General features: G+C 48.3%; 12 protein-coding genes and 1 non-coding gene across 13 annotated transcripts; 6 read left to right on the top strand and 7 right to left on the bottom strand.

The window, feature by feature from the left end:
- Window positions 1-95: 95 nt before the first annotated feature.
- On the top strand, window positions 96-1,320 carry P175DRAFT_0527614 (uncharacterized protein; the record flags this gene model as incomplete). Its single annotated transcript, XM_040899537.1, has 6 exons — window positions 96-322; window positions 389-522; window positions 580-732; window positions 814-1,014; window positions 1,082-1,207; window positions 1,277-1,320. The coding sequence occupies 6 exons, from the start codon at window positions 96-98 to the stop codon at window positions 1,318-1,320; spliced, it is 885 nt and encodes a 294-aa protein (XP_040755552.1).
- A 1,136-nt stretch (window positions 1,321-2,456) lies between these two features.
- Window positions 2,457-4,527, top strand: P175DRAFT_0527613 (phosphate transporter; the record flags this gene model as incomplete). The annotated part of the gene is made up of 5 exons (XM_040899536.1): window positions 2,457-2,519; window positions 2,597-2,704; window positions 2,776-3,107; window positions 3,163-4,100; window positions 4,163-4,527. 5 exons carry the CDS (start codon window positions 2,457-2,459, stop codon window positions 4,525-4,527), a joined length of 1,806 nt encoding a protein of 601 aa, XP_040755551.1.
- A 933-nt stretch (window positions 4,528-5,460) lies between these two features.
- Window positions 5,461-5,879, bottom strand: P175DRAFT_0527612 (uncharacterized protein; the record flags this gene model as incomplete). The annotated part of the gene is made up of 3 exons (XM_040899535.1): window positions 5,461-5,587; window positions 5,651-5,786; window positions 5,834-5,879. 3 exons carry the CDS (start codon window positions 5,877-5,879, stop codon window positions 5,461-5,463), a joined length of 309 nt encoding a protein of 102 aa, XP_040755550.1.
- Window positions 5,880-6,978: 1,099 nt separating this feature from the next.
- Window positions 6,979-7,049, bottom strand: P175DRAFT_0t2. The gene has a single exon. It is a non-coding gene; the product is annotated as a tRNA-Gly (tRNA).
- A 665-nt stretch (window positions 7,050-7,714) lies between these two features.
- P175DRAFT_0497275 (uncharacterized protein) lies at window positions 7,715-8,054 on the top strand. Its single transcript, XM_040896247.1, has one exon. The coding sequence runs from the start codon at window positions 7,793-7,795 to the stop codon at window positions 8,018-8,020; it is 228 nt and encodes a 75-aa protein (XP_040755549.1). The 5' UTR covers window positions 7,715-7,792; the 3' UTR covers window positions 8,021-8,054.
- A 130-nt stretch (window positions 8,055-8,184) lies between these two features.
- On the top strand, window positions 8,185-10,307 carry P175DRAFT_0497274 (flavin-containing monooxygenase). The gene is made up of 2 exons (XM_040896246.1): window positions 8,185-8,877; window positions 8,957-10,307. Exons 1-2 carry the CDS (start codon window positions 8,259-8,261, stop codon window positions 10,195-10,197), a joined length of 1,860 nt encoding a protein of 619 aa, XP_040755548.1. The 5' UTR covers window positions 8,185-8,258; the 3' UTR covers window positions 10,198-10,307.
- A 93-nt stretch (window positions 10,308-10,400) lies between these two features.
- Window positions 10,401-11,616, bottom strand: P175DRAFT_0553438 (uncharacterized protein). The gene is made up of 2 exons (XM_040900491.1): window positions 11,496-11,616; window positions 10,401-11,440 (listed from the first exon to the last, which is right to left on the bottom strand). The coding sequence occupies exons 1-2, from the start codon at window positions 11,528-11,530 to the stop codon at window positions 10,480-10,482; spliced, it is 996 nt and encodes a 331-aa protein (XP_040755547.1). The 5' UTR covers window positions 11,531-11,616; the 3' UTR covers window positions 10,401-10,479.
- Window positions 11,617-12,320: 704 nt separating this feature from the next.
- Window positions 12,321-13,108, bottom strand: P175DRAFT_0497273 (DUF1772 domain-containing protein). Its single transcript, XM_040896245.1, has 2 exons — window positions 13,038-13,108; window positions 12,321-12,979 (listed from the first exon to the last, which is right to left on the bottom strand). Exons 1-2 carry the CDS (start codon window positions 13,078-13,080, stop codon window positions 12,525-12,527), a joined length of 498 nt encoding a protein of 165 aa, XP_040755546.1. The 5' UTR covers window positions 13,081-13,108; the 3' UTR covers window positions 12,321-12,524.
- Window positions 13,109-13,407: 299 nt separating this feature from the next.
- Window positions 13,408-14,833, bottom strand: P175DRAFT_0553436 (BTB/POZ domain-containing protein). Its single transcript, XM_040900490.1, has 2 exons — window positions 14,520-14,833; window positions 13,408-14,466 (listed from the first exon to the last, which is right to left on the bottom strand). Exons 1-2 carry the CDS (start codon window positions 14,694-14,696, stop codon window positions 13,879-13,881), a joined length of 765 nt encoding a protein of 254 aa, XP_040755545.1. The 5' UTR covers window positions 14,697-14,833; the 3' UTR covers window positions 13,408-13,878.
- Window positions 14,834-15,670: 837 nt separating this feature from the next.
- On the top strand, window positions 15,671-17,341 carry P175DRAFT_021624 (uncharacterized protein). Its single transcript, XM_040892613.1, has one exon. It carries the CDS (start codon window positions 15,752-15,754, stop codon window positions 16,943-16,945), a length of 1,194 nt encoding a protein of 397 aa, XP_040755544.1. The 5' UTR covers window positions 15,671-15,751; the 3' UTR covers window positions 16,946-17,341.
- P175DRAFT_0553434 (uncharacterized protein) lies at window positions 17,333-20,696 on the top strand. Its single transcript, XM_040900489.1, has 2 exons — window positions 17,333-17,847; window positions 17,917-20,696. Exons 1-2 carry the CDS (start codon window positions 17,737-17,739, stop codon window positions 20,245-20,247), a joined length of 2,442 nt encoding a protein of 813 aa, XP_040755543.1. The 5' UTR covers window positions 17,333-17,736; the 3' UTR covers window positions 20,248-20,696.
- On the bottom strand, window positions 20,291-20,756 carry P175DRAFT_021508 (uncharacterized protein). The gene has a single exon (XM_040892605.1). It carries the CDS (start codon window positions 20,677-20,679, stop codon window positions 20,335-20,337), a length of 345 nt encoding a protein of 114 aa, XP_040755542.1. The 5' UTR covers window positions 20,680-20,756; the 3' UTR covers window positions 20,291-20,334.
- Window positions 20,757-21,854: 1,098 nt separating this feature from the next.
- On the bottom strand, window positions 21,855-22,328 carry P175DRAFT_0527602 (ATP synthase subunit C family protein; the record flags this gene model as incomplete). The annotated part of the gene is made up of 1 exon (XM_040899534.1): window positions 21,855-22,328. One exon carries the CDS (start codon window positions 22,326-22,328, stop codon window positions 21,855-21,857), a length of 474 nt encoding a protein of 157 aa, XP_040755541.1.
- Between the last annotated feature and the right edge of the window lie 1,591 nt (window positions 22,329-23,919).

Here is a 23,919-nt window from a genome sequence, read left to right as displayed (position 1 = left end):
GACTTTGGGAGCACCGTCTTCTAGTTGCTTATTGACAGCACCTTTTTTTTATTTATTTATTTAATTTTTTTTTTTCGGTTTCTTCCCTCTCCATCATGAGCCACCCGTTGTCCATCCATGAGGTGGATGAATGGCCCCTCCGCTCAAGTCGTCGAGAAAGCACTGTATCATCCTCCACGCAGTCCTCTGGTTCTCTCAGCTTCATCTCCTCCCCTCCGTTCACTCCCTCCATTACTCCTGCCTTCTCTCCAAGCTCACGACCGCGGGAAGGCTCTGTAAATGATGAGGTCGTCCGACTACCCCTCCATCCAGCTGTGACAGTGTATGTCGAGCCTCATTCTCCCCGACACCCAGGAACGGTTCTAACCCCTTCATCTTTTATCTCCAGATCATTCATTCGAAACAAAAAATTATTCAAACTCCGATATACCTTCATCAATATCCGCAAAGATTTCACAGGCGCCCTAAAATGTTTGGAGCTGGGCGGGGGAGTCGGCCAGCAAAATGCCTTTCTCCATAGCTGTAAGCAAACATCACTGAATCTCAGGTTGTTGTTTTTTTTTCTTACAATCGTTGTAGTCAACACAACACGACTTCCCGTACCACACCTAGAACATCCAAAACTCCGAAATGAATCATCTCTACGAATCTCTTTTTTTGGCGATCAGACTATCCAAACAGGGACCACTGTGTTCGCGACCCAGCTATCTTATACATTCGAAGAATGGGAAGGTGAGGGGAAAAAAAAAAAAAAAAACACCCGTCTCCAGTCGAGCGATTCGATGTCATGGCGCTAATGCGCGTTTCCTTTAGATTGTGTGCAATTCCAAGAGCTGGTCCTCGCCTCCAAGCTGGTCTTCATCGCAGGCATCGCAGAAGCCAAATCCAAAGGGCGCGGAGAAGAATGTATCAGTCAAAATCTACGGATTCTGCGCGGTCACAGCGGCAAACTGGTGCTGCTCTTTTTCGCCAACTCACAGCGAAAAGAACGAAAACGATATGTGTCGATTCCACGTATGTATTCATCATTCCCAGATGGGAGGAATCGGAAGCTGACGCGGTGGCATGGCGTGGTGGCTAGTCAGCTGTATAGAAAGCATTACCCCTGGGAAAAATTCCCGACGACCGGTGGTGCTACAACTCCAACCCAATTTCGACATCTTGTCCGAAATGAAAACGCTCCAGATCCAGTTTTTAGACGATGAGGGTACGTTTTGTGGCTGGGTTTCTTACTCCACTTCTAGACTCTTGGGGGGACGCTAACAGAGTGCTCCAGATCAGAAGGCATTCTGTCAATTTCTGGCGGAAAATGCCAAGTAAAACCTCCTCCTCATTTCCTTCCGACTTTCCCTTTTCTCCTTTTTTTTCTTTTTTGTTTCGCATCAGGATACCACGGCCAGTTTAGTAGCGCATGTTGAAGATTCCATTTTTGTTTTGTGTATACATCTCAGGAACCAAACCATGTATAATTCTTTTTATCAACCCCCCACTAGAATGACATCATGAACCCATAGAACATTCCATCGGATAATGAACACCCTTTTTTTTTTTTTTTTTTTTTTTTTTTTTTTTCCGAATCGACGATCTCGTTTTGTGGACAGCGGGAAAATGGCTCGATCCAGGATATTGGCATACATGAACACAACGATTCGCCCCATCCCCGGGGGTCCCTCAGTGTGATTTTTGAGGGTTTTCCCCAATCACAATTAGATTTTTATTACTATTGTCATTCATATTTATCATAAGATACTACCTTGTACCTATAGTGTGCTTATGAACGTGGCGGAGGAGGAGACGTGATAAGTGGATCGGCTAATGACCAGAACTCAACGTCCAGCGTCTCAAAGCACACAATAGAGGCACATGGGGGAGAGAATTGGCTACACTGGAATCCCGTTAAACCGCCACAACGGGAACTACTGCATCTAACTGTCTGTCGCTATCCAATGATGACAAGCACGAGGGAAATTCTTGCACCCCCTCTTCTAACTTTATTCCCAACAGCTAGTTACCTATCTATCTATACGAGGAAGTCCGATTTCCTTCCGAGTCCTCGACTCTTTTGACACTGACTGACACCATTAATTCGGTAGTTGGAACTTCCCTCCCCCCCACTTCCTTGCCTCACCCCGCCCGATGTTTGTGCCTCTGTGCGTGACTGTGCATGGTGTAGGTGCAAGTTCGGACTGGAGGTTCTACTACTAGTGCTATCTCACCAGGCTCGTGGGAAAATCAGCCTATATACCGCAATCATGGGCTGATGAGGCTTTTGTCGTTCGTTTGTCCTCTCTTGCCCTGCTGGATTTGTTTCTCGGTTTTCTCCTGTTTTTTTGTGTGTCCTACAATCTCATCCTGGCCACTGCTGTACTTCCATATTTCTTTCACCATGTGGCATCTGGTTATGCTCGGAACAACCTTCTTTCATTGTTAACCTTCTTTTTCCCTCCCGCTAAACCATGAGTAAATTCCGCTCTCGGTTGTACAAAACCGATCGAGCTCGCGATTTCGAGCATGAGCAGGTACGACAGCCTTTTTTTTTTTTTTTTCCTACACTTGTCGATCGATCTGATCCCGATACTGATGGATGGATGGATAGGATCGCCATGTTCGTATGCGACAGATCTACGAGACCATCGACCGTCAGTCTTATCAATGGGTTGTTGTCTTGGTGGCCGGCGTCGGTTTCTTCCTCGATGGATATACGGTTCGTCCAGTTTTGGGGGGGGGGGGGGGGTTTCAAAATAAAATATCTAATGGAGCACGATCTCTCTCTAGCTGTTCGCAAGTAATATCGCCCTCCCGATGATCGCTTACGTCTATTGGCGTGATGATAACTCCTCCATGCGAATTACTTGTATCAATATCGCTACACTCGCTGGCACCCTCCTGGGTCAGGTCCTGTTCGGGTACCTGGCCGATCGAAACGGACGCAAAAAGATGTATGGTGTGGAACTGGCACTGCTGATCACCTCAACGTTGGGTGTTTCGATGTCCTCGAATGGCCAACATAATAGCATGAATGTCTTTGCCTGGCTGATCTGGTGGAGAATCATTGTTGGAATCGGCGTTGGAGCTGATTATCCCCTCAGTGCTGTCATTACTTCTGAGTAGGTGATATTCCGCGTCAATACTCGTCGAGCACAGCTGCTGACTAGGTCCCAGATTCGCTCCAACAAGGCATCGTGCACGCATGATCGCCTCCGTCTTTTTCATGCAGCCTCTCGGGCAGATTGCTGGAAACCTAGTGTCGCTCATTGTCGTAGCTGCCAGTCGCAAGCAGGGATACGAGGATCTCACTCGCACCGTCGACGTAATGTGGAGATGGGTCGTTGGAATCGGAGTCGTGCCGGGTGTCATCGCAACTGTTTTCCGTTTCATCATCCCTGAAAGTCCGCGGTTCCTTCTGGAGATCGAAGACGACCCGGTCCAGGCTGAATTCGACGCCACAACCCTCTTCGCTGAACCCAACATCCCTGATTTTGAAGAAGCCGGCACCACAACCCCCGCCTGGAATGAACTCACCCTCCCCGCACCTATCATCCCCGGTGGTTCCATCGCACTCACCAACTGCCACTCCCTCGAAGAAAGCGAACGCTGCCCTTCACAAACTGAAATTCTACAACCCGCCACCCTCAACTCTCACTGGCGCCTCACCCGCCAAGACATCATCCAATACTTTTGGACAGAAGGCAACTGGCGCACTCTCGCTGCCACCTCCATCTCCTGGCTCCTCCTCGATTTTGGATTCTATGGCATCGGCCTCTCCAGTCCCCAGTTCCTCGCCAAAACCTGGGGAGACCTGAACATCCATGGCTCCTCGCCCCCATGGCAAACAGACGACACCGGTCACACCTCCGTCTACAAAATGTTTCTTAACACTTCAACGCACGCCCTCATAATTCTCAACACAGGTAGTTTCATCGGCGGCATTCTCCTCCTTCTCTTTATCCACCGCTTGGACCGCGTCGGTCTCCAGAAATACAGCTTCCTCGCCCTCGCCGCTCATTTTATCGCGCTTGGCACCATGTTCATTACTGTCCACCAAGAAGGCCCCGTCGCAGTCGTTCTCTACATCATTGGCCAGGCGCTCTTCAACTTTGGTACCCCTCCCTCCCTCCATTTTTACCTCATTTCGATGGCAAAAATATTGACACAAGTTCAGGCCCCAATGCAACAACATACATAATCCCCGCAGAAATCTTCCCCACTCGCTACCGCGCCACCTGTCACGGAATTAGCGCCGCCGCGGGAAAACTCGGCTCTATCCTCATCCAGGTCTTCTCCGCATATTACAAATTCGGCTCCGGGCCTGGTGACCAGCAAACCATCCGCCACGGCTGGATGCTAATCGTTTTCAGCGCGTGCATGATTCTCGGTGCCGCAGTAACGCACTTCTGGATTCCGCCTGTGCAGCGCCAGAACGGAAAGGGGAAACTCTGGGGTGGGAAGACCGAAACGCTGGAAACGTTAGGATTGGGGAGGCATGGGTGGAAGAGTCGATATGCGGTTGGAGTTAGGAGGTCATAGCCCGATCATACGAGATCTTTTGTCTTTTCAAAACCACTCTTTTTTCTTTCTTTTTTCTCTTCTTTTTTCTCTTCTTTTTTCCCTTCTTTTTTCTCTTTTTTCTCTTTCTTTTTTATCTTTTTTTTTCTTCTGGTACATATACTTGGTTGGTTACTTAATAGGTGTATGTGATATGATAATGCAGGTACAAGGTACTAGGACATAGGAGATACCCGGGTTATTATTGATCATTCATGGATATTTCAATTCAATTATCTTTTTCTTTTTTTCTTTTTTTTTTTTTAATTGTCTCTTATATGCCATGCCACCTTTAATCCAAGAACGACCTTCAATCTTCTTTACAATCTGGAAGAAGGAATCTCTTCTCTCAACGTCTCGACAGGTAGTGGTGCTACTCCCTGCTCTGTAAGTAGTACGTACCGAAACAGATATCCAAACATTCCAATAGTTAGCATAGTATGTACTATATAAATCGCGAGCTAGTTACGCAGTAAGTATCCGGTAGGGTAGATACCCTGGAATTTCTAATTAACTCGTCTCGTCACTTCCTCGATCAGGCATTACATTCTTTAACTTTAGTAGGTGAGTAGATATCTCCTCGAGATCTATTGCCTTGGTAGAATTAACCAACCAACTGACTGGTAGTAAGTAAGATCTTAGTGAACTAGTTACTCTGTAGGTAGTGTGCGATATTATCTCAAGGGTAGGCGCACTTCGTGTCCCTGACTACCTTCGTACCTACCTACCTATCTAGGTAGAGAGAAAATCCTAGGTAGTCAAGTCCGCAATAACCAGCTAACAGTGTGGTGGCCAGAGACGTCACTCGGGTATTAGGTGGAGGAGCTTGCTTGAGTCGGGTCTTCTGCAAGTTGGGTTGGGAGTAATCAAAGAGAAAAGTATTAGGCGGCAAAGATATGCCTCCAAGCCCTTGGTTCATCTCAATGCTATATCCCAGCCACTTGCGATCTCTCTGATCAGACTCTCTTCCAGGCATACAGGCCAATCGCATCCGTCAGTGAGTTCCCCATGGACGGGTGTCTTGGATGGCAATTCAGAGACACTGTAAACATCAGAGGTTAGCAATGGATATAGAAAATCGCTTTGATTGGGGGCAAGTTCCAACCTCTTTTGCAGCACCTCTACCCCGTCATTTGCCATGGCTTCAGCCTCCCTCCACTCATACTTCTCTGCATGATTATCGGCCTTCCTGAGAAGCCAGAGAGCGTCTTCGGCATAAGAGAGGGCAATCCCCCAGTGATCTGTAGAATTTTTTTTTTTTTTTTTTTTTTTTCACCCTCAGACCGACAGGTAGAAAGGTGCGCAAATGATCGAATGCCGTTGATATACGCCATAATAAACCAATCAAACAGACGTTCGGTAGCTACTACAGTAAGCCAATATCCATTCGCATTCCATGATGCTAGGGTAAGGGAAAGAGACAGGCTGCTTACTCTTCTTCACCAACATAAGAAATCTAGACTTATTCTCAGGCTGTATCAATAGGCCTTCTACCCAACCCGAGGTGAATACCACTTTGTCCGCGGAGTCCATCACGAAGAATTCAAAGTTGGCGCCATCACACAGCACAGCAAGTATTGGAGCTCCAGGATGGGAACCGATGCGATTGGCCCGTATGCCTGGAAGAGAGTCTGATCAGAGAGATCGGAAGAGCATTTAGATGAACCAAGGCTTGGAGGCCGCCGAATAGTTTTCTCTTTGATTACTCCCCGACCCAACCTGCAGACCAACTCAAGCGAGCTCCTCCACCTATGTAATACCCGAGCGATGTCCCTTCTAGTTGGCGAAATCGCAGGCTTGGGAATGTAAGTCGAAATAGCTCACCACAGAATTGACACTCACCAGTGCATCCCGCCAGCACTTGGCCTATGACATCCAGGCGTGCTTTGCCAACACTAAGTTCTCTCTTGGCTTCGATAGAGACAACACAATGGATCCAGTAGAGATAAAGTGATGCTCAATGCGGCCTCTTGGAGATTTCTAATGGCACTACTAAAAAGGCTCACTATTCTGTTGAACAACTGCCTCTATTAGTGGTGTTGACGAACTGAGGATTTGGAAAAGGGTGCTGATACTCATAAAGGAGAAGAATCTTCAGCATGCTTCTTCGTGCTCTTAATTTGGTAAATGCAGCAAAGGCTTCTGTGTCAGAGGGAAGGTTTTCTAGACGTGCAGGGTCTAGTTTTCACAGGGCCAGCGAAACCCAAGGCGGAAGAGATCGAAGTGAATGTTGTCTCCATCATCAGAGCGAGTGGTTGCAAGGCTGAAAATGGAAAAGAGCTTGGAAAAGTTTTAGAAGATAGATATCTTTAGTAGATGCTATGAAAAGGGAGGTGGAGTTGCTGATAAGATGGGATGTGGAACAACACAAGCAAATCATCGGAACGTAAAATGCGTGGGACCGGGAAGAAAAAAGAAAATGCAAAAAAAGAATGCATCAACCGCGAATCGAACGCGGGCCTCATCGATGGCAACGATGAATTCTACCACTAGACCATTGATGCTTGTTGATATTTTGATCGAATTAGATTGTATTATATTCTATTCGATTCTCGTATAAAATGAAAACCTCTTGCTCATTCAACATTATATTCTACTTAACTATTTATGAATGAATATGTCAGGTTAGTTTATCTTGGTGTTGCACTGGAGTTTTTGACTCAATGCCAACCCACAACAGTAACGACCAGAAGATATATACATATGTACTCCGTAGAGTCCTCGTCTTTATGTAACAAGGAGTGAGGATATTGTATCATGGGAAAACAACATACATAGTAACAGAGGTTTCAATCGTACATAGTTAATTGAAAGTACCTAAGGTATGGAGCTGGTCTGACTAGATTCCCTTATATCTTAGGTCATGTTAATACAGAGTAGACCTCCCTAGTACGGACTACAGGTGACAGCAGCATCAGAAATCAAGACTACTTCTGCAGCGTAGATTTTTAATCAGATGTCGCTTGACACATGTTCGCTGCTAGTTCCACTAGAATACTCCACGAGTCCATAGACCGTGTAGGTGCAGCCGAGGGTCTTGCACTAGCCCGCTAACGCCCGCTGGTCCACAGACATTAACTGAAATAGGCTATTGGTGGCTGTTTAAAGCGGTTGCTATACTCTGGTATGTATATCCAGATCTTGTTCACGCAGACACGATGGGACGTTCGCTCTGTACCCGAGGCGGGTTTTGTCATATTAACCAGAGTAACAGTTGACGGATGACGGCACTTACTGGAGCACCGGGATGGGAATATTTACTACAACGCTTGGACTGGTCGGTTCATTGGATAAGAGACACAGGACATTTCTAGTATATCCATCTTATGTTTCGTTATCCGGCCGTTTGATTCAGCTTAGTCCAAGTATCGACCGCGGAAAGAGGGGCGTAGGATCTCCCCCGTCTCCTTTTCAACGCGCAAAGAAAGAAAGATTATTCAGATTGGAGGAAGGCATTGACCGTAAAGCGGGGTAAGCTTCCCTCATGGATTCGTAAGCCCGAAGACGAAGAGGGTGAAAGCAAGGGAAAAAGAGAGAGAGAGAGAGACTGTCAACCTGAAAGCCTGCATGGGTATTTAACCAAGTGATTACCCCTCTCTCTCTCTCTCTCTCTCTCTCTCTCTCTCTCGCAGAACCTCCTCTGTCTCTCCCCACCTTCGAACCGCCACAAAAGCGAAGAAAAAGAAAGGGGAAACAGAAATCGCGAAATAAACATGGTGCTTTTATCCAGGGATCGAGTTGAGCCTGGCTCTGTCAATATCCCCATCGGAACTTTCCCCCAGACTTGCTCCTCAACCGATATCGACCCGCACCATGTTGCCACAGACATTGTGGATCGGCTGAACACCGCCCTGGCACAAAAGGACGTTACCTCCATCGTCACTTTGTTTCTAGAAGATGGCTACTGGAGAGACCACCTGTGTCTTTCGTGGGATTTCCATACAGCGAAGGGCCAAGACGGTATTGCCAAGCTACTTGGTTCGGGAGAGCTCCCTGAGAAGGTGGAAATCGACCTGTCTTCTCCGTTTAGAGCGCCACATGTTGGCCCCATCGATGCCTTTGGCGAGGTCAATGGCGTTGAGTTCTTTATCAAGGTTACAAGTGCGGTCGGTAGCGGGCGAGGGGTGATCCGTCTGGCGGAGAAAGAGAGCAACTGGAAGATTTTCACGCTCTATACCGTACTGCAGGAGATCAGCGGGAGCGAGCAGAAAGTGAATCATCGGCGGCCGTTTGGTGCGCAGCACGGCGAAATCTCGGATAGGAGGAATTGGCAGGATCGACGTACGGCGGAGAGTAATCTAGATGAAAAAGATCCTGCTGTTATTGTTGTCGGTGAGTCCCCCCCCCTCTCTATTCATACTCATCATCATCATTTATTTTGGCTACGAAAGTGCTAAATCGTATGGTGTAGGAGCTGGCCAGGCTGGTCTCTCTATAGCTGCCCGGCTGAAGATGCTGGACATTGATACTCTTATTGTCGACCAGGAGGATCGTATCGGAGATAATTGGCGGAGGAGGTACCACCAGCTAGTTCTGCATGACCCCGTGTGGTTCGACCACATGCCCTACCTCCCCTTTCCCTCGAACTGGCCAGTTTTCACACCCAAGGACAAGCTCGCCGAGTTCTTTGAGTGTTATGCAAAGCTACTGGAGCTGAATGTTTGGACTAAGACTCGCATTGGCTCGACCTCGTGGAGTGAGGAAACAAAGCAATGGACCGTTGAACTTGTGCGGCGCAAGGAAGATGGAACCACTGAAACGCGCACCCTCCATCCGCGCCATGTGATCCAGGCGACTGGGCATTCTGGAAAGAAGAATCTTCCCGGGTTTGAGGGTGTGGACACCTTCAAGGGTAGTCGCATCTGCCATAGTTCGGAATTCAACGGGGCGGCCGCTGGTGGAAATGGCAAGAAAGCGGTGGTGGTGGGATCGTGTAACTCAGCGCATGACATCGCCCAGGATTACTACGAAAAGGGGTATGATGTGACCCTGGTGCAGCGTTCCACTACCTGTGTCGTGTCGTCAAACTCAATCCTAGACATCGGACTGAAAGGGTTGTATGAGGAGAACGGCCCCCCAGTTGACGATTCCGATCTTTTCCTGTGGAGTATACCGTCGGAGCTGTTCAAAGCACAGCAAATTAAACTCACCGCCGTTCAAAACCAAAACGACAAGGAGCTGCTGGACGGTCTGAAACAGGCTGGGTTTCAGGTGGACCAGGGCCCGGATAACGCCGGCCTCCTGATGAAGTACCTCTCCCGTGGAGGCGGATACACGATCGAAGTCGGCGCCGGGAAGCTCATCGTCCAGGGTAAAATCAAGGTTAAGCAGGGCCAGGAGATCAGGGAGATCTTCGCGCAGGGGGTTCGCTTTGCCGATGGGTCCGAGCTAGCTGCGGACGAGATCGTCTTTGCGACAGGTTACCAGAACATGCGCACTCAGACGCGGATGATCTTTGGCGATGCGGTGGCAGACCGGGTGAGTAGCGTCTGGGGCTTTGATGCCGAGGGCGAGATGCGAACGATCTGGCGCCGGAGTGGCCACCCTGGTTTCTGGTTTATGGGTGGGAACCTGGCGCTGTGTCGGTATTACTCGCAGCTGTTGGCGTTACAGATCCTGGCAGTGGAGAGGGGGGTTCCCGGTATCCTTTAATAGCATGATCCCGAAACGGATGCTGGATTTCTTTGTATTTGGGGCCCTGGGGGGTATACATTGTCCGTAGTCCAAAATACTAACACTACCACATTGTCCGATATGATAATTCCCACATATATGTAGTTTAAATATTTACATACACGACATGAAACAGATGAAACCATCCAACCCATAGCAGTAGAACGCCCTTAAAAAAAAAAAAAGTATAAAGAAAGAAAGAAATAAAAAGAAAAAGAAAAAAAAGAAAAAGAAAAAAAAGAAAAAGAAAAAAAGAAAAGACTACTGCACCCACCCCTCCTGCCGCGCAACCCAAACCCCCATGGTCAAAATCAAAGTATACAGCTCGGCCGGACTATGAACCGCCAAGTCCAACTGCTCTCGCTGGGCGCGATCCCACCCTCCAATCTGCACCGCTCTCCTAGTCAACTGCGCCACCCAGGGCCTCCGGAGCACCTGGGGATCCGCAATCCCCAACACAAACCGCTCTTCGTTCCTGAATTCCTCACCGGACCCATCGCTGCTAGATCCCGAGCAGCCCGAGCCCGAGCCCGACCCCGCCGAGCGCGGCCGTCGCTTCTCCCACTCCAGCACGAGAGGCTGTGCTTTGTCTTTGTCCTTGCGCTGGAATCTGTACCGGCCGCGCGGGGAGATGGTGGCTTCCCAGGTGGTTTGAGAGGTCGGGAAGTAAAGTTCTGCTGTGCGGCCCGTGGAGGAGGAGGAGGAGGAGGAGGAGGAGGAGGAGGAGGTTTCTTCGGCGCTGCCAGCAGCGGAGGGACAGGTGTAGATTGCGGCGACGACGTTGTTCGCGGGGATACTTTCCTGGGGGGGGTGGATTTCGTTTGTAGGGTTAGATGTCGATGTATTCGAACGGGAGCGAGAGCGCGAGCGAGAACGCGAGCGCGAAGATTTCGAGCTTGTAGGGGGTCTGAGCTGTGCGCTGGTGGTGATGGTGCTGTTTAGTTTGGAAGGGTGGTGGTGGTGGTTCTGGCGTTTGTCCAGATGGGTATAGGATTCGCTTTGGGTGAGGTACATGTCTCGCGAGTGTAGCTTTCGGCCATTGGCGATGGATTTCCCCAGTCGCGAGGGCTGGTAGAGGTCGAGGATTGGGATGGCGCGGGGAGCGGCGGTCGAGGATGTCATTGAGAGCTGCTGGATTTGGAGCAGGAGGCGTGATGTGAGGCGGAGACCTTGGCGCGATTTCGGGGGCGGGTGGGCGAGCGGGAAGGGTTGAGTGGGAGCGCTGGAAGAAGGGGATTAATCTCATTTTCTATGTGTGTAGTATGAAAAGTACGAACCTGTGGAGCGACTCATGGTCTCTGTGTTCACTCATGGTATATCTAAGTATACAAGGTATACAAGGTATACAAGGTATACAAGGTAGGGCAATTGCCGTATGTAAGCCCTACAGGACCCAACGAGGGATATATATACACATATCCAGGCAGCCGCCTCAGACTAAATGACGATCAGAAGACAAAAAAAAAAAAAGTAATTAAAGTCTGGGTGAGGTAGTACATTATTATACGCCCCAATGAATGGAGGCAGCATCGTATTCGTGTCTAGTCTACTACCTAACTTGGGCGCCTTGGCTGGTCTGGAATGTCCGGTCGGAGCGGATTCAAGCTTATTCTATTCCTGGAGTCTTTTCTCGACGGGGATCTCTCGAGGCTTCCCTGCTGTCTTTTACGAGTACGGCTGAAATAGGAGCGGCAAAGGATTCTTTCTGAGGCTGAAAGAAGTGAGATGGCGTGGGTATCATAATAACAAAGCTGAACAAAATTCACGAATGAAAACACAGGATTTGTATCCCAAGTAAAATTGATCCGAAATAACGGCTTCATCCTTGTCATCTTGTCGGGCTCCGGACACCGAGTTGGCCGATCGGATTTTATCTTCTGGCGCAGAGTACGGAGTACGAGGGTTCAGAAATAAAGCGCCGTGATTGATGCCATCTCCACAGTTTGGAGGAGTATCTCTAGGTAGAGTGGTAGAATGGCTTCTTGAGTCGAAACGGAGAGTGAGACCCAATTTTTAGACACTCCAGTGGCCTGTGCTGTGACACAAATTCTTGTCAGTCTGAGGTAAGAAAGGCATGGTCTAATGCACACTCTTTTTTCTTACAAGGTAGATTTTTTTCAGAGAGCCTTAGAGAGCGGATCTTATCCTAGAGTACATAATGGCATACCTCAAAAGTATCATGGAAACTATCTCCATACTTTATTGGGGGATAAAATATTATTATACATCACTCACATAGGAACTTGGCAGTCTTTGGAGTCCTTTTTTTTTTTTTCAACCGTCAGATGGGCCCGTCCCTCCCTCCCTCACAGAGCAAGATATCCCACAATTCCTCCTGCCAACGGGAACAAACTGCGAATTGCATTCAGAACAGTCCATTTCTCGAGCAATCCCTCCACCTCCTCATTTGACTTGTCTGTCGAAACCCAGGTGGCGCTCGCACGATCCAGCAGTGCCTTATTGGTGCTGGTCATCGCTATCAAAGTCCAAGGAACAATGCCGAGGGTGAGTACTGCCGCGGCGCTATAGAGAGCAACTCCGTTCCGCGGGGCTAATGGGGCTAGCGATGTCCCCTGGCGAACTGACCAAGCGAGGTAGGCGAATGCCGCTGCGACGCTCGCTGCAATCGGGGGATTCTGCCTTTTACCCTTCTCATACAGTTCCCTCCATTGCTTGACGATCAGACTGGCGGGGACCTGGTAACTGTGGCAGGATTGCAGGAGAGCTGGAGCGGTAACCAGACTGAAGCTGGCGATGTTGCCTAGTCCAGAGTAAGATTTTGTTTAGTATATATATATATATATATGTACGGAGCGTACCAGCAAGCCAGCCCGCGCCGGTCAGTCCAACGGCCTGGGCCATGCGAAAACCTGTGGGGTATTGGTTCATGATTTTAACTTTGGTTTTCAGACTCCTGAGGAAAGGATTGGGGGACACCTCCGATGATGCTTCACATCCAAAATGATGATATGCATTGACAGGGTTTAAAAGAATTTCAGTTGCCCCAAATGACAATTGTCTCTTTAATCAGGTGACATCATAACTGTACATCCAGCAATGAGTCATCAATCACTGGTAGTTAGTTAACTATAGTTAGTTAACTAGAACTAACTAACTAACTAACTACGTAGTTAATAACTAAGTAGTGATGGTATGACAGTTTTATGGAGCTATAGAATAAATAAATCTCACGGTTTGATATGAGAGTATCCTCCGTACTGCATTCCATTTCGAGACCTCTAAATACAGGCCTCCACTATTTTTATTTTTGGCAATTGCAATCCTTAACCTCCTCTGGTAAGTTAACTAGTTAATCCCAATACTTTATTTATTTCTCGTAATTGTCTTGGAAGTCAGTCAAAGTTCTTTTTTCTTCCATTTTGTTCAAAGGATATTCTCTCTCTCTCTTCTTCTCTCATGCCCTAGAGAGGAAATGGAATCCAGATCAGCTACAGGGTCTGACGAATTGAAGGCATGACTGCAATATTAGCTTTCTAACTATCGGCTGTCTATGAAACTATTGAATATACCCTAACCTAATGCCTCCAATTCAGTGTTAAGAAACCATAAAGCTTATACCCGATGTCAACGAATGCATCCCGCTTCGGGAAAATGTAAACATAAAGAAGGTCCTTACTCATGTTGTCGAATAATGTCAGCTCAGTTTTTTTGATAGCGACTGCTTGGCCTTTCATTTGGCCCAGTCACTCTTCCAGTGCAGACCAATCTTGCAATCACTGCCGCAGCGAGGCCGCCGAACTTTTCTAGAAGAGGGATAATCACACCATCTTTGACCAGGCCCTTGATATTTTCCGAGATAACCATGATAAGCACTTCTTCAAATTTTGAGCCAGGAGGCACTGCCGTCATAACATCTTGAATGACATCGAAGAAGGCGGTGGATTTCCAGTTATTCCTTGCCCAGTATGTGAACTTTTCCTCGGCGAGTTTCTTCAACCCCGAAAGGTCGAACTTTTCGGCTGCGAGGTAGACTTGGACATTGACTAACGCGACAGTTGATTTCAATGCGGTTTCTGTAGGTATGTGTAGAGATGTTCTTGCTGAACCGATTGAGATAGCCGAGCTGTCTTCATCTTCATCGGAGTCCAGATCATCTTGCTGAGATTTTCTACCCAGCGGCACGACATGCCCGTCTTCTTTGTAGTCCTGGATGTACATGTACGACAATACTCGTTCGACTGTTTCACAATCCGAAGCGGGCAGGGTAATTTCCCGCATTCCAGTTTCCTAGGTTAACTGAGCAAGTAGTTTATAAGTATAATTATTCTCGAATTTCTTACCTCGAACTGGCTATCCAAAGCGTCATGCAGGAAGGATGACTGGCTGCATACGATAACGCGATGGACATTAAAGGTAAAATCCCCACATATGATTTGCATATCAGAAAGATGACCTTTAAGGAGAAGATTCCTCAAGGTATTGGTAAAAGGTGTATGCACTGGTGCTGGAGGCGCCATTGGAGTAAAAGTTGTAAGATAATAACGAGTGACGTTGATCTAAGATGGTTTGATATAGATGAATGCAGAAAAGGATACAATGAGATAGTCGAGAGACAAGCTGTCAAGAGAGAAAAGAACATCAAAAGAAATCTTCCGGGATAATAACAACATCTAAAGCGTATTCATCAGAGGAAGGAAGTGCATAAACTGGGCAAAAGAAGAAGGTGGTGTCTAATGTATTGTCCCTTCCCTGTGAGTCCGTAATCTCTAGACTTGGGGCAGGCAGCTGTAACAAATAGTATTAGAACACTCGAGGCACACTCCTGACCATGCAGGAAAATAATGGGTGAAAGAATGCATTTTGATAGTTCATTTCCCCCGTATACTCAGCACCATGCAACATGTGAAGGGATAAACATATCAGTCTAATAAGTTCCCCCATACCGATTGCGAAGATGCTCCTCGACCGTGACAGGCTCATGCCATGGCTTCTCCCCTTCTTCCACACATGTTGGGATGCAAGTGATAACCTGATCCAGTAACCCCTCATTGAAAAAGGCAATGCTGTAGCGATCCTGATTCGACACGGGTGAGATCACTCGGTGGAGAGTAGACTTGTAACGGTTATTTGTCCATCGCTCTAGATTGTACATAGTCAGTTGATCTGAGACTCTGGTGTAAAAAACTCAACACTAGTATCTCTTCATGACTATAGCCTTGAGCTTCTTTTTCAATGCTTCAACTTATAATCCTCGATGCAGGGGGTGTTCGGATTGATGCCTCGAATGCTTCACCTAGACGTCTTCACTCGAATTCAAGAATCAAGATGGAAAGACGGTTATTTGCAATTCGATTAAGGGTAAAGAGAGAGATGGCCAATATCGAGCCTGTCCCACCATTCCTAATATAGTAAAGATCAATCAAATCTGTATTTGTTGACTCCTTAAAATAAAGAGACCAACAAGGCGTTCTGGCTTTTAACCGGGTTGAATTCACCTTTTGGACCAGTATCTGAATCCTTTCGACTCAACTGCCGAACCTACCTTTACCTCAACCTTTTCTGGAATACAGCGATGATATCGTTTATCTCACTAGCAATCCTCATTTCTCCTGTTCTTGCGTATTCCAGATCCGATGTTGTCTGCATTTACCAACTATCTGGGCAATATGCCCCGCTTCAGCGCGCCCTTTTCTACTTGTTGTTGGCGTTTGGGGTTCTAGGGCGACGCCAGCGGTGGCTTGTCGCTGGAGCTCTCGCAAGCGCGATGACTTATGGAGGTGCAGCGGCACTCCATTCAATCCTTCTCCTAGCAGAAGCTCCGTCATCAGTGGTCGATCTCGATATTTATGGCGTGTTCGCCATAACATCAACAGGTCTCATGCTCACGGCGCCACTTCTCGCTTGGTCAACCACGTTGCGTAGCATGAAAAAGGAAATTCGGATGCTTGTCCTTTTGTGGGCTATACTGATATTTCTCGGTGCCGTTTTTGCGACAGCTGCCATTTATATCAAAGGGAGTGTCCAGGCTACTTCTTGCATTTCCTCACTAGACGCCATACCATCAGGCGCACCCACACTGGAAAGCGTTTCCGGGAATTGTACCTACGTATGCTTTCCAGAGAACCATCCCCTATTCCGCTCTCCGGGAGATATCCAGCCCTGGGAAAACAAACTCGATGATCCAAGAGCGATTACCGGCATGTTTGTCCCCACTATCGCTGCCAGTATACCCAGTGCTATTATTACCTGGATATGGAGCAGCCGCCAGGGTCGTGCCTATGACTACACGAGACTACCTACCCCTTTGAATCGCTTAGAGTTGGGATGGATCGGGGATCGACTATTCGCCAAACAACAGCATAATCGCGGTTCCTTTTCGCCTGAATCGCCTGTGCAGGTCCACCGTCATCCAAAACTGTGGCGGGTGTTTCAGTACTATGTCATCATTGGCTCCTTCGGAGTATTCGTGGTCAATATTGTGTTGAACGAAGTGCGACTTCGACCCCTACCGACAGATGAGATGCCGTATGCGGTGGGACAGTGGAGTCCCTGGGTCGCAGTTGGACTGATTGTTCTTGCCCAGGTGCTCAGTCAATTGATGAAGAAAATCTGGCCCCAAGGGAGCCAGGAACAGGAGGAGAAGCCGCATGTTTTGATACGACACACAGATGAAGGCGCCATCTGGACCGAAATGAACAATGTAAACTCCGCAATGAGAGCATTCCGCAGGGAGGCCCCGGGGTTCAGGCGGAGGAATAGTTTCTAACAGCCTCTCTTGCTTTCATCCCATACACCTGGCATCTGACAAACACCTTCTTGACAATGCGTTCAAACAGTTTCGACAGCTAAACTCCAAAGTAATCCCGATACTCAAAAGAAGCGTCTCAGGCTACACACCATACCACTCAGGTGACAAAGTCTCAATTATTGTTACTTTATTTACGTATGAAATGGTCAGGATTATTGCTGTTGCCTTCACTACTATGGGTGATCATTCTTTACCTTCATCACAGCAATTCTCTCTATGTGCATAGCCTACCTAACCAGATGGCTCAGACTGCCGGCCTCGCAAACGTGGCGCAGGTACAGGATTCCTCTCGATAGTTTTCCGTTTCACAGCTCCCATTAATCAAGAAGCCTTCCACTTGTCAAGGAGGGCGGTGCTCTTGAGAACGTCCCAACCTTCCTCCCAAAGATCCCGGCGTACCCGGGTTGATTCCTAGCGAGGGCCATGGGAAGCAAGAAAGTCATTAAACGGTATGTTTCTGGCTTGACCATTGAAAGACGACGGAGTTCATTAAAAAATAGTAGTACAAGCAAGGAGGCTTAGAAGTTTAGTGTTACGGAACTACACTCACTGCCCACGAATACGAGGCTTTCAAGAACAAATCAGGAAAACCGGTACCTGCTCTGCTGTAGCCTGGGGAAGAAGCGAAAAGGTGCCTTGGGCATTGGTTTTTAAACCGTGTCGCTTTCCCTCTCTCTCTCTCTCTCTCTCTTTTTTCGTTCTTTTTTCACCATCCTGCTTTTTTATCATTAAATAACAATACCTTCATCATGGCTGAAATCGCCTCGTCGGAGGTTCTCATCTCAGAGCTCCCCACCAAGCAGATTATTCTAGCCCCTAAGCAAGCGACCGTAGTTCGTGAGATCTTCACATCCATCCAAGTAGGTCCTCTCTCTCTCTCTCTATGTGTATCTTATCTATTATTCAGTCAAGTTTCTGACACTATTCAGCCCGGTCAAAACGAAATCACCATTATTGGTCTCGACCCCAAGGTCAACCCTGAATCCATTCGCATCGAAGGCTCCGGCTCCGCAGTCATCACAGATATCCAGACCAATATTATCCCGCGACAAGAGCACTTTGAAGATGTCTATCCCTCGGAGACGGAGGAGGAAACAGCGACGAGTGAGGAGGACGAGGATTTCTCCGAGGACGAGGATGGACTAAATGACCCCGAGATGCAGGAAATCCGAAAGGAGATCGCAGAAGTAGAAGCGAAGCTCGCGAAAGCGCGCAACATTATCAACGCATCAATCTCGGTGCTAAAAATGATGGACGAATACGGCAAGAACCTACATGGCGAAAAACAGAAAAATGTGTCGAAGCTGGATGATTTTTTAAGTGTCTATACTGTGCGACGCGCGGACGAGGCAGAGCGCCACCATAAGGCAAACGCTGAGCTCGATAGCGGCCAAAAAGAGATTGCAAAATTACAACGGAAATTATTCCGACGGCAGATGCGTTACGCACAGGAGCAGAAAAAGGCTTCCAGGGCTATTCGCCGTCGAAATGAGAAGCGCGCGCGAATCCGCCAGCAGAGGAAACTCAAAGTGGAGCGTGTGCGTCGCGAGCAGCGGTCCTTCTGGACGAGCGATGTCGGCCAGATCATCGTGTCGCTTGATAGTCAGATGCTAGGGGCATTCGCAACCCCCATGTCAAGCCGACGCAGCTCGATCATCGAAAAGCCCGCGGGGGAGCGATCGACTGAGAAACAGGAGCCGATTGATGTGGTTTTGCGTCTGAGCTACATCGTTCCAGGACCCCACTGGGTTTCGCGTTACGAACTTCGGATCAATTCGCCGTCGTCATCTGCCCAGATGACCTACCGTGCAGAGTTTACGAACTCGTGCTCTGAAACATGGAAGGACACCCGTCTCACACTGTCCACCTCCAAAGCTTCGTTTAGCGGGATTGGCGTGCGCATTCCTTCCCTGGAGGCCTGGAATATCAAATTGGTCACGGCGCATTCCAAGGCAAGCCCGTCCTGGGACAAGATCTTGAACAGCCAACGACAATATCCAGCTTCCAATGTTTTCGATCCAGTAAAAAATAAAGGCGGGCTCTTTACAAGAGCACAACAACAGATGCAGTGCCAGCTTCAAGCACAGGCTCGCCTTGCAGCGCCTGCCGCAACATCAGGCCTATTCGGAGGACTGGCACCATCGTATCCCCAACCTCAATCGGCCTTGGGGTTTGCAGCAAATGTTTCGCAGCCATCAACTTTTGGGGCGCCGGATCAACAATCGCTGGCTCAATCGGCCTTTGGGTCTGCGGCAGTACCGCAGCAAACGGGGGGGCTCTTCGGATCAAGCACACAACCAAGGGGCTTTGGTCAGGCACCGCAGCCCCCACCTCCACCTCCACCAGCGCGAGCCTTAGCTGCCCCGGGGATACCAGCGGCAGCAGCAGCAGCAGCAGCAGCAGCGACAGAAAGCGCAAATGTAGAATCAGATCTGCCAAGTTCTGACAACAGCGACCCAATACTCACAGCTGGTGTGGCTGCGGAGCTCGAAGAGCTCGACGACAGCGACAAAGATAATTTGGCGGACACGAACAGCCTCGTGCTGGCTGTCCTAGAACATCAAGACTCGGTCAAGCAAGACTACGGCATGACTACAACATACGAGATCCCAGGGCAACGCACCCTAGTCCCCTCGCACGTCTGTCGGCGCCACGTCCTCGCTGAACTGGACCTGAAATCCGTAGCGTTGACTTACGTGATCGTGCCTAAGCTACGCGAAGCCGCGTTCCTCCGGGCCCGGATCAAGAACACTTCCTCGCTCACGCTTCACCCTGGCCGAGTGGGGATCACGGTCGACGGGTCATTCGTGGGCACGGCGTCACTGGACACGTGCGGACCCAACGTCTACTTCAACATCTCGCTGGGCATTGACCCCGGTATTGAAGTGAAGTACGCCAAGCCCACGGTAAGGCCGCTGACGGGGACGATGTTCTTCAACAAGGAAGACGGAGCAAAGTTCCGCCGGTCTTGCTGGGTGAAGAACAACAAGAGCACGGCGGTTGACCTAATCGTGTCTGACCAGATCCCGGTGACAGATGATGAGAAGCTTCGGTTGAGTATTCGGGAGCCGCAGGGGCTGGAGAAAGAAGGCGACCAAGCGAATCTGCAGATGGAGAAGCGTAAAGGGCACGGTACCGTGAAGTTGTCAAAGAACGGCGACGTCACCTGGATGCTTCGTCTCCAACCAGGCCAGGACATGCGACTCGTACTGGAGTATGAGGCGAAAGTGCCCACTGGGAATGATGTGGCGGCGGTATGAACAACCTAGCACTTAACCTAGCATTTAACCAACTACCTGGAATTTCTTCTCGTTCATGACACCCTGCCTCTGTGCGTCCAAATCAAGTCACCAATCAAAACTCCCGGGCATTTTCCCCTTGGGTTTCGTCTCGCTCTCAGTACTTGTCCCAGTGGCCGTAACCATAGAAGTAGAAGTAGAAGTAGAAGTAGAAGAAGAAGAAGAAGAAGAAACCCCCCACCTCTCCCTCCAACAAGCCAACTCCTCCTTCCACAAATCATTTACACAGGGATCACAAGAACTCCCACAGCACTCGCCCAAGCCCGGCGGTGGAGGGGGATCGTCACAGGCCCGCGCCGCCGCCCGGACCAGTTGTTTTGAGCGGATGGCAGAGAGTCGCTTTGCGTTTTTGATCCGGGGGACGTCTTTTGGGTCGTAGAGGGGGGTGGCCATTTTTTTTTTTTTTTTTTCCTCCTGCTTTATATTTCTCCTAGATTTGAGTATGGAGCATGCCGTACTAGAGTTGATAAAATATATATATATATTCGTCTAGATAAACAGAGACTCCGAATCCACCCGGGCGGGAAAAAAAAAAAAAAAGATTGCAAGCCCGGGAGGTCGCTTTTTTTCTTTGCTTATTTTACTATCTATCTAACTAACTAACTAACTGACGAGAGTAGAGTTAACTATAGATAGATAGTACAGGACTCGGACATCCATCCATCCATCCATCCTATTTAGTGTATATAGTTACGTATATATCTACCAGGAAGAGTTACAATAATCAAGCTTAATTACTTGGATTAGCACCAAACATGTAAAATACCCATTCATTCCTAATCACAGACCCATCTGCATATCTTGTTGGCGCGTCCCTGGATTCCCTAGCGGCTTGCGGCTGCCGGAGCTCCGGAATGGACACTGGACAGATCCTTCAGTGAATGAAATCCTTGGGCTTAGTATTGCGATTATACAGACGTAAGCTGGACATGCAGGATGATGATGATGATGATGATGATGATGATGATGAAGATTTCTGCGACGTTCTGGAGTTATTTGGCAGGATTAAGTTTTGTGGACGCCATTGAGGCAATCGCTGACGTTTACACTGAGATCCGCACAGTTCCGTTGTCATAGTGATGTGAATTTTTACAGAAGACCAGACGAGCAAGGGCTGAGTTTACAAAGGAAAACCATAAGAGTAGAGGCACTCGTTTAAGTGGTCATTTTATAGATTCTATATGTACAGTGTATTTGGTTGTAGATGAGCCGGAACAAATGAGAAAAATGAAAAGATATAGTGTAGTACATGATATATAAAAAGACCACCACAGATTACCTCCACCAGGGTTGCCAACCAGATAAGCAAGAAGCCAGTCGAGAAAAGGAACCTCCCAGTGACTTTTTTCCCCTTTCCAATTTCTTCCAAGAAAGAAACAAGAAGAAAAAAAAAAAAAAGAATCACATCAATTGTCGAAAGTTATCCAGTTGGCATATTGAGGAAGGTTGATGGAAGAAGGAAGAAAAAAAAAAAAAAAAAGAGTTTCTATTTTTTTTTTCCCCTCGATTCGGTGATGGGTTTTCTTTCTTTTTCCTTCCTCTCTTATGTGTGTATGTTGTCGTTAAATTTAGACGTACTTGCACATCATAGCAACCATCAGGTCGAACAGACCGATAGCCTCAACGAAAGCAAAGCCCAGAATGGCGTAGGAGAAGAGCTGGCCACGGAGAGCAGGGTTGCGGGAAACGCTCATGAGGAGGGCAGCGAAGACGAGACCGATACCGATACCGGCACCACCGAGACCAATGGCAGCGGAGCCCATACCCATGTTCTGGGAGACCTGAACCATGGCATCAGCGATCTCCGAGGAGTACTGGCGGCGAGCCTGCTGGGTAGCGAAGACCTGGCGAGCGTTGGCCTGGAGGAGAGTGGAAGGCTGCTGGCGCTTGACGGTCTGGAAGGGGGTCATGGAGATCTTGCGCTGGGAGGTGAAGGTGCGCTTGGGGGCAGCGTTGAGCTGGAGGCGGGCGGCAGGGCGAGCAACCTTGGAGGTCGCGGCCATGGTGGTAGCCACGCGGGAGGCGAAGACACGGGAGGCCATTGTGATGGGAGTTGAGAGTGGTAAGAGAGGAAGGGAGAGAAAGCGAAAGATGGGAAGATGGATTGAGGATGGAGAAGAGAAGAAAAAAGAGAAGAGGAAGAGAGAAATCTTTCAGGAGGGAAGAAAAATGGGGAGGAAAATGGCTCTAGAGACCTAAATACTCTTTCCCGCTTAATTTTCGCCCTTTTTTTCCCAAAGCCTCCGCGTCTTTGGTGCGCTAATCCGGTTGGGGGGGAGAAGGGAGAAGGGAGAGAGACCAGAGGGAAAAGGCAGAGAGAGGCAGAGGTACCTCTCGTTACAGGTATCGGTCACTGTATTACCGGCGTTGCTCCTGGCATTCCACTTTTCTTACTCTGCTGGGTAAGTCGGGTTCCTTCGGGATGGGGCCAAGGACGGTGAGCTTTGGTTCAACCAATCAGAACTGGAACCGTGGAGCTTTGGTGAGCTGTCTACTGTCTCTGGATTGACGCAATGGAACCCACTGTAACCGGTCCGGTATGTATCCCTATGATACCCCTTATATTAGGATTTGAGAGAATATAAATTCCAATTCCTTTTTCTTTGCACTCAAACTACGGGATACACTACAAGATCTCCGTGAACCTTAGCCAGACACCGTCTGGAGTAGTCAGACAGTCCAAGAAAAGGGAACAAAAAAATCATCTTTTTTCTCGGTGGATCTAGACTGGGTCCGATAAAGTGGTTCCGACCCACATAGTGAAATCGGGTCCACCAATCAGAGATCCTAAACGGGGGTCTCGGACGCAAATCAAAAACCAACCGGCCCGAATCGGGAATGCGGCTCCACCATGACCGGAAGTTGGTGTTTCCCAATTCAGCTATTTTTCAGTCCGAGGGCCATTCGGATGGAAGGAAAACAAGAGAGAAAAAAAAAAAAAAAACATTCGTGTGTATCAGTATCAGTTACCGGAGGAAAGCGCGGCTGCTCGGATAGAGCTACTGTTCTGCCAGTTGCCCAGGTAATTCGAGGGTAATTTACTCGCGCCATGTCTCACCGATCATCGGATTAGGAATCTAAACCCACCCGAAATGAGAAAATCCTCTGCGTTCAGTTCAGTCGTTCTCCAGGACTTGGGGCGAGCCCTGACTCCTCTCAACAACTCAAGAGAAGGAAGAAAATAAAATAAGCCACCTTTTGGGGGTGATGTGGCAGACTATATAGCTTTTGACAGTCTAGCAATGAAAAAAATATCCTATGCTAAGTGAAGCCCAAGGTATGAACGACCACTGCTCGTATCTTCTCCTTTTTTCTCCCTCCTTTAATTTTAATTTGATTTTATTTAATTACGGGATTTCCTCTCTCTCTCTCCCTGCATCTCACCAGGAATTTGGCTTCCTGCACGTTATTTTTTATTTTTTTATTTTTTTTCCCTCTCCTTTTCTCTTTCTCTTTGTTTGTTCCTCTCCTTTTTAGTTATCATCAGGGATTTTTTGTGGATAGATGGAGATTCCAAATTCTCCCACACTGTTCCAAAATATCTAGTCGTCCTCTGTTCTCCTTAATGAGTGCCATAGCCCCAAGGACAGACAGAGTCTTGTCTATGAATCATGACCGTCTTATGTAACTTTT

Source organism: Aspergillus ochraceoroseus, assembly GCF_002846915.1.
Source record: "Aspergillus ochraceoroseus IBT 24754 chromosome Unknown P175scaffold_1, whole genome shotgun sequence".
Classification (NCBI taxonomy): domain Eukaryota; kingdom Fungi; phylum Ascomycota; class Eurotiomycetes; order Eurotiales; family Aspergillaceae; genus Aspergillus; species Aspergillus ochraceoroseus.
The sequence above is the reverse complement of the archived record's forward strand: the minus strand, read 5'-3'. Positions and strand labels throughout refer to the sequence as shown.

Excerpts from the sequence above, each read along its gene's own strand:
- P175DRAFT_0497275 (XM_040896247.1), top strand. The coding sequence starts at position 7,793 with ATGGGAATATTTACTACAACGCTTGGACTGGTCGGTTCATTGGATAAG.
- P175DRAFT_0497274 (XM_040896246.1), top strand. The coding sequence starts at position 8,259 with ATGGTGCTTTTATCCAGGGATCGAGTTGAGCCTGGCTCTGTCAATATC. Across the intron at positions 8,878-8,956 it reads TCCTGCTGTTATTGTTGTCG|GAGCTGGCCAGGCTGGTCTC; the intron begins GTGAGTCCCCCC and ends CGTATGGTGTAG.
- P175DRAFT_0553438 (XM_040900491.1), bottom strand. The coding sequence starts at position 11,530 with ATGAGTGAACACAGAGACCATGAGTCGCTCCACAG. Across the intron at positions 11,441-11,495 it reads GACCATGAGTCGCTCCACAG|CGCTCCCACTCAACCCTTCC; the intron begins GTTCGTACTTTT and ends CCCTTCTTCCAG.
- P175DRAFT_0497273 (XM_040896245.1), bottom strand. The coding sequence starts at position 13,080 with ATGGCCCAGGCCGTTGGACTGACCGGCGCGGGCTGGCTTGCTG. Across the intron at positions 12,980-13,037 it reads CGGCGCGGGCTGGCTTGCTG|GCAACATCGCCAGCTTCAGT; the intron begins GTACGCTCCGTA and ends ACTCTGGACTAG.
- P175DRAFT_0553436 (XM_040900490.1), bottom strand. The coding sequence starts at position 14,696 with ATGGCGCCTCCAGCACCAGTGCATACACCTTTTACCAATACCTTGAGG. Across the intron at positions 14,467-14,519 it reads CTTTGGATAGCCAGTTCGAG|GAAACTGGAATGCGGGAAAT; the intron begins GTAAGAAATTCG and ends CAGTTAACCTAG.
- P175DRAFT_021624 (XM_040892613.1), top strand. The coding sequence starts at position 15,752 with ATGATATCGTTTATCTCACTAGCAATCCTCATTTCTCCTGTTCTTGCG.
- P175DRAFT_0553434 (XM_040900489.1), top strand. The coding sequence starts at position 17,737 with ATGGCTGAAATCGCCTCGTCGGAGGTTCTCATCTCAGAGCTCCCCACC. Across the intron at positions 17,848-17,916 it reads AGATCTTCACATCCATCCAA|CCCGGTCAAAACGAAATCAC; the intron begins GTAGGTCCTCTC and ends GACACTATTCAG.
- P175DRAFT_021508 (XM_040892605.1), bottom strand. The coding sequence starts at position 20,679 with ATGGCCACCCCCCTCTACGACCCAAAAGACGTCCCCCGGATCAAAAAC.